The sequence below is a fragment of the Macadamia integrifolia genome, chromosome 8, assembly GCF_013358625.1.
Source record: "Macadamia integrifolia cultivar HAES 741 chromosome 8, SCU_Mint_v3, whole genome shotgun sequence".
Taxonomy (NCBI): domain Eukaryota; kingdom Viridiplantae; phylum Streptophyta; class Magnoliopsida; order Proteales; family Proteaceae; genus Macadamia; species Macadamia integrifolia.
Genome location: NC_056564.1, coordinates 503,784 through 510,735, shown reverse-complemented (window position 1 = coordinate 510,735; position 6,952 = coordinate 503,784). Strand labels below are relative to the sequence as shown.

At 38.8% G+C, this 6,952-nt stretch overlaps 1 protein-coding gene across 1 annotated transcript; it reads left to right on the top strand.

Annotated features, from left to right (window-relative positions):
* Positions 1-1,874: 1,874 nt before the first annotated feature.
* LOC122085639 (patellin-6-like) lies at positions 1,875-4,444 on the top strand. Its single transcript, XM_042654129.1, has 4 exons — positions 1,875-3,141; positions 3,281-3,405; positions 3,754-3,895; positions 4,018-4,444. The coding sequence occupies exons 1-4, from the start codon at positions 2,410-2,412 to the stop codon at positions 4,330-4,332; spliced, it is 1,314 nt and encodes a 437-aa protein (XP_042510063.1). The 5' UTR covers positions 1,875-2,409; the 3' UTR covers positions 4,333-4,444.
* The last annotated feature ends 2,508 nt before the right edge of the window (positions 4,445-6,952 follow it).

The window sequence follows — 6,952 nt, the reverse complement described above, 5'->3', positions numbered from 1 at the left end:
TCAATGTTTTACATCTCATATACAAAGAAGAAGAGATAAAAAGAAAAAAAAAATTGTGAAAAAGTGTAAATTTTATGCTTTAACAATTTGAGGAAGATTTTAGGTCAAACTAATCAAAATCTAGAAAAAGAAGGAAAGGAAATATTTAATATACTTTTTTTTTTAATGAAATAAGTGTTTTTCAAATTGAAGGAAAGAGGACTATCTAAATTCTGAAATTTTTTTGGTAGAAAAGGTTTTATCTAAATTCAGAGTCACAAATTTCGAGCTACAGCTTACAGCTGGAAAGAAGAAAGGATGAGACTTCGAATAAAACCAATCTAACTACAAAGAGTGTTAAGTAGTTTCTTATCTTTGCTAGAAGAGAGGGAAGGAGGTATCCAAGTCCTTCTCTGTCTTCCTTTGACCCACTTTTGAATTTGAGTGACCAAAAGCTTGAGGAAGAGATATTTGATGTCGTATCCTTTAGACCTACCTTTTTGAATTCAAGTAAAGAAAAGGCCCATCGGCTTAGGTGACTGAATTTCGATTGGTTGTCTAAAAGTTAAAAGTGTTAAGAAGGAATCTACCTATTTATCCCCCGGCCCCACTAGAACGGATCCCCAAATGTGGCTTTTTTCTATATTTTTTATTTTTATTTTTATTTTTTTTGTAGCCCCCATATGAATAAAGGATCCGGCCATTTGGCCTTTGAGTTCAGAATCCAAAGCTAAACATTTAAACATTGCTTGCCATTTCCCTCCCAAAGTGGCGTCTGCCCTCTTTTCCCCAATTATTACTGTTTCTTTTATTTTTCTTATACAACAAAAATGTGCTTCTACAACTTTCATGGCCACCATTGAATTAGACTCAGAAATGCACAGCCAAGCTTGTATATATCCTTAATCAGAAGTCCGTATTTCACAACAAATACTAGTGACAAGCAATAAAAGTAAATGACCAAAAGCTGCATAGTTGGTTGAACGAAGGATAAAGATCTAGAATCAAATATGTCATCATATGGTTGAGATAGAGCGATAAAGTTGACAATTGATCTTCACTTGAGTGAAAAGACAAATATGATTAATATTATAAATCTTAAGCCTAAAATTGTGATATTTACCCTACAGATTAAGATCATTGTACCATAATACAATAAGTGCCTATCTATGCTATTGTGAGATTGTAGAAATATGGGTTCTATTATGTGGATTCTTTTATCCAGTGCACCAATATGGAAAAACTTTCACCCCATGGATCTTTTGTGTCACTTGATCATGTATCATTTTGATCATTACCAATTTGTTGGATCCAAGAAGGAATCTCTGAATTCAATGATATTGAATTTTAGGGTTCAAATAATCTATGATCTAATCACTCTTTATTGTTTAATTTTCTTTGTATCTCCCATGGCTCAAAATCAGACTTCTTTATTTTTTTTTTTTTTGTGCAAATCCACTTGTGAGGCAAAATTGTATTCATCCTCAAGGGTAATAAAAATTTGGATATTTGGGAAAATTATAACAATCCTAAATTGAGGATAAACCAATGTACTTTTCCTTTATCCAAAATAGGAGGAAAATTTTCTTTAAAAAAGAAAAATTGATATTTAAATTGGTGAGATTAGGCACTATCTATGGGTAAAATTTTAAACCATTTAACTTGCCAAGTGTCATTAAAAGAGGCATAATACAGGATTAGATATTTGTTCATGACTTATCGAGGGACAATATTCATAGGTCAGATTTTTTTTTGTCATTGACTATCTAATCATCATCTACAGCGTGTAAGCTCTTGCCTTAAAAAAAAAAAAAAAAAAAAGAACCTATAGGCTGGGCGCTCATTGGCAGAGGGGATAAGGTGTATAGGGTGGTACTACGAGTGACGGTCTGACTGGCGATCTGAGGAGAGAGGTCCCTGGGGCGGTGTCGCACTTCGCACGGACATCACACTCTTGACTCTTGAGTCTTGAGAGGCTTAGGTTGAAAAACTTAAAAATACAACAGATGCCGCGGATTCGGATCTCTACACCTCTACACAATACACGCTGATAATAATTAAAGCCACCACTAGCAAATTGCAATTCTTCCACTCCTACATCTTTTTCTCACACAGTCTCATCTATAATCAGACTATCACACTTCCTGTTTGCTCCCTGCTCCCTCATCACTCATCCCTCATCCCTCATCCCTCATCCCTTTCTGTATTTCTTTTTCGCTGCAGCAACCAAAGAAAAGAAATCTCTGCTGCAGTTCAGAGAATCGAGTGTCGATCCATCTTAAGATGAGATAAAAAAGTAAAAGCAAACTTCTTACCTATTCTCTCTCTCTCTCACTTTTTTCCCTCTCAAATCTCCCCTTCTCCTGGGTCACCCCTCTCTGTTAATAGGCATCTTCTCCAACAGATACTTTGTTTTGTTTCAAACCTGCAATGGAAGCCCCGTCACCTCTATCAACCCAACAAACCCTGAAGGAAAACGAACAAACCGAAGCCCCACCGAAGCTCTTCAAGAAAAGCTTCGTTACTTCATTGATGGAGGCTGCCACCCTTCGATCTCCCTCCTTCAAGGAAGACACCTACTTTGTTTCTCACTTACACTCATCGGAGAGGAAGGCTTTACAAGAGCTCAAAGAGAAGCTCTCGATTTCTCATGGATCTGATGAATCCATGTGGGGTATTCCACTATTGGGTGGCGACGACAGGGCGGACGTGATTCTTCTAAAGTTTCTCAGGGCGAGAGATTTCAGAGTCGCGGACTCATTTACCATGATAGACAAGTGCTTGGCTTGGAGAAAAGAGTTCGGAGCTGAAGACATTGTGGACGAGGAGTTGGGTTTCAAGGAGCTCGAAGGGGTTGTGGCTTACATGAATGCGTACGACAGGGAGGGACATCCTGTCTGCTACAATGCTTATGGGGTTTTCAAAGACAAAGAGATGTACGACAGGATCTTTGGGGACGAAGAGAAGCTGAAGAGGTTTCTTAGGTGGAGAGTTCAAGTGCTCGAGAGAGGTATTCACCTTCTCCATTTCAAACCTGGTGGTGTTAATTCTTTGATCCAGGTGACCGACCTCAAGGACATGCCCAAGAAGGAGCTCAGGGTCGCTTCAAAGCACATTCTCTCTCTGTTTCAAGATAATTATCCGGAGATGGTGGCTCGAAAGGTAATAATGATCTTAGCTCTCCGCTCATAACCCATTTAATTTGGTAATAGTGTTTGCTGGGTGGGTCTTCGATTTTCCGTTTTATCTTTCTGTGCCCTGTTTCCTCTTTTCTGTAAATGCCTCTCTGTTTTGGTTCCAGATTTTCATCAATGTTCCTTGGTACTTCAGTATGATGTATTCGATATTTAGCCCATTCCTTACCCATAGGACGAAGAGCAAGTTCGTGATCTCTAAAGAAGGGAATGTTGCAGATACCCTTTACAAGTAAAGTGTCACTCACCCATTCCACCATTACTTAATTGTTTTCTTATTGCACAGTATCTATCGTATCATGGACTAGATTCTGAAGTATGTCTTGTCGTATCACTAATCATCTCAATTCTCAAGTGGGTTTGTACTTTTCTACCAGTTATATAGTCTTTCTTATATCGATTTTACTGATTGTTGTCGAATGGGTTTGGAAATTACTCTGTTTTGGTTTCATATTTCGCAAAAAGGAACTTATTAAGATGTTATATTACGGGTATAAATTGCTGGGTGGGCTCAGAAGTCGCACTGAACTTTCTTTAATGCGTTACATTACAATGCTCTTAACTTCTTTAATTAATTTAGGTTTATAAGGCCGGAGAACGTGCCAGTTCAGTATGGAGGGCTGAGTGGAGCTGGAGATTCGAAGAACGGTCCTCCCAAACCAGCTTATGAATTTACAGTGAAAGGAGGAGAGAAAGTGAACTTGGAGATAAATGGGATTGAGGTGATGATCAGTTCTATAATTGGGTCGTTGTTGTAGTATAATTTCCCCATTCATTCATCTTATGCTCTGCTTGAACTCAATTAATTTTTGTTTTAAAAAAAAAAAATAATTAATTTTTTTAGTGTGGTGCGAGTTTAACATGGGAGATAGTGGTGGGAGGATGGGATGTGGAGTACAGCGCAGAATTTGTGCCGAGTGGGGAAGGAAGCTACAGCATTGCCATCGAGAAAGGCAGGAGGATTGTCGCAGCAGCAACGACAGATGATCAAGAAATGGTGCAGAGCTCCTTCACAGCGAAGGAAGCAGGGAAAATGGTACTCTCCATCGATAACACTGCTTCAGGGAGGAAGAAGGTGGCCGCTTATCGATACTTTGTTCGCAACCCCTCCGGCACCACCAGCGGGGTTGCGTCGTCATGCTTTAATACTTACCTTTAGAACAAACTTTAAATTCTAATTATCACATCTGGTCCCTTCCTGTATTCATATGGTACCTCTTCCATGGATCAATTCTAATTTCTAAGGAAGAAGATATGATACTCTTTTCTAAGTGAAATGAGCCACAACCTTCTTCAAAACATTTCACCTTGTACCGTCGTCACCATATTCACTACCGCCCAATGGAACTTCTAGACAGCTAAAGATAAATAAAAAGTCACGTAACACAACAAGAAGAAGAAAAAAAAAATTAAAGTAAATCAATCTCACATAAATGTGTTTGGTTACATGGATTCTTATCTTTTTTTCTTATCTTTTTTTGTACATCTCTATTCAAGGACATGCTCGAGAGAAGAGGATTAAATTTTGCTATCTTTCTTTATTACTTCACATATGATCATTTAAGTCTGATCTTAGTTTTTTTAATTTCTTCAATTTGAATCAGATTACTCTTTTATTGATGCATTTCTAAGCCTCCTTGAATATGAGCATCCCATCACAAATGGTTTCTTGGGATTTATAATGAATTAGACAACTTGCTTATCAATTCTAACATAGTCATTCATTATTTTATCCTTATTAATTTTGTTGCACATTGTCCCTTATTAGATGAAGTAGATAACATCCTCCCTATTATGTGATATTTTCATCCAATCATCCAGAAGTCGCAGACAGACAAGTAATTTCCCTTCATCATGGCTCAAGGAAGACTATGAATTATTTTTTATTATTTATACTAACCATGAGGTTCAGTACCCAAAATGATGGGGGAAAAAATGAAATTACATATTTGACCATTATATTGAAAAGAGAATTACATTGCTACCCCCTGAATTTCGGTCCTTATTCAACGCCACCCCCTGGACTTTTCGAAACATCAAAGCCACCTCCTAAAAATTCAAAAAATTCTAAATTGGTCCCTGCCGTTAGCCGACCGTGATAAATGAATGAAAATCGATTAGTTTTTTTATAATATACCCAAAATACCCCCACCTATTGTGAGAGGACAATATTGCCCTCTCTTTTATTTCCATCTTCTAAACCCATCTCCCATCTCTCATCTCTCATCTCACTCCTCTCACTCATTCGGCCGGACAAGAAGAAGAAGACGACGACACCCCCTGCAACTCGATTCTCTTCCCTCCGGCGTCCGATTCTATTCCTTCCGGAGTGCGATTCTCCCCCCTCTGGCTTCCGAACCTCTCCCCCCTCCGGCGTCCGAACATCTCTCCCAAGGTATGTAGGGTTCTTGTTCTTCTTCTCGTATCGACAACTTATCATGATAGTGATGGGAAGCTTGGAAGTGAAGGGGAACAGAGGAGTGGTCTCTGTGGAATCTAGTGATGCGTTGATGCAGATCTTCTTGGAACCAACATACTTCTCGAGTTTGGATGCGGCAAAGACTTTTCTAGGGGATTTTTGGCATTACAAGACTGGAATGACGAGTTCCAATGGATCGAATCGGAGAGTTCAGATGAAACATTAATAGAGACTTTGGAAGATGCAGAGAAGCAGTTCCAGAGATGATGATTACAAACAGTTAAATAGAAAATTCTTAATTATTTTGTGGGTTATACTTATTGAGATAAACTAATCGATATTGTATTTAGAAATTCTGTAAAATCAATTCTATTCAAATGAAACATTAATAGAGACTTTGGAAGATGCAGAGAAGCAGTTCCAGAGATGATGATTACAAACAGTTAAATAGAAAATTCTTAATTATTTTGTGGGTTATACTTATTGAGATAAACTAATCGATATTGTATTTAGAAATTCTGTAAAATCAATTCTATTCAAATGAATTCTTTTCCATTCAATAACCAGTCCTTCCTTCCTTCCTTCCATCTCAAACTCATGAAGAAAGCAAGATTGGTTGAGGTGATGGTTGATGAGGACGTAATACATCCAGAGGCTTTGCATCACCCTCAGCTTCAGGTCTTGGGCAAAGATTTGCTAGAACAGACCTTCGGGGCAACCATGGACTATCAGTTGAAAGCTACTTTTTCCTACCCCACAGACCCACACAGTGACACAGACCAACAAATCTTGTGGGCATTTATTTATTTGTTTATAGATGGCCACTGTAATCGTCCACCTCAAAGACCACTAAAAAGCTTAAAAAAGCCGTGGTCCTGGTCCCAAGCCTAAAGTGCAGGTTGTTGTGATGAAGGTCATCGGTGTTCCGTGACTCAACAGTTATTGTGTGTTGAGCTTGGGAGAGAGGTTCGGACGCCGGAGGGGGGAGAATCGCACGCCAGAGGGAATAGAATCGGACGCCGGAGGGAAAAGAATCGAGTTACAGGGGGTGTGGTCGTCTTCTTCTTCTTGTCCGGCCGAGTGAGTGAGAGGAGTGAGATGAGAGATGAGAGATGGGAGATGGGTTTAGAAGATGGAAATAAAAGAGAGGGCAATATTGTCCTCTCACAATAGGTGGGGGTATTTTGGGTATATTATAAAAAAACTAACCGATTTTCATTCATTTATCACGGTCGGCTAATGGCAGGGACTGATTTGAAATTTTTTGAATTTTTAGGGGGTGGCTTTGACGATTCGAAAAGTCCAGGGGGTGGCATTGAATAAGGACCGAAGTTCAGGGGGTGGCAATGCAATTTTCTCT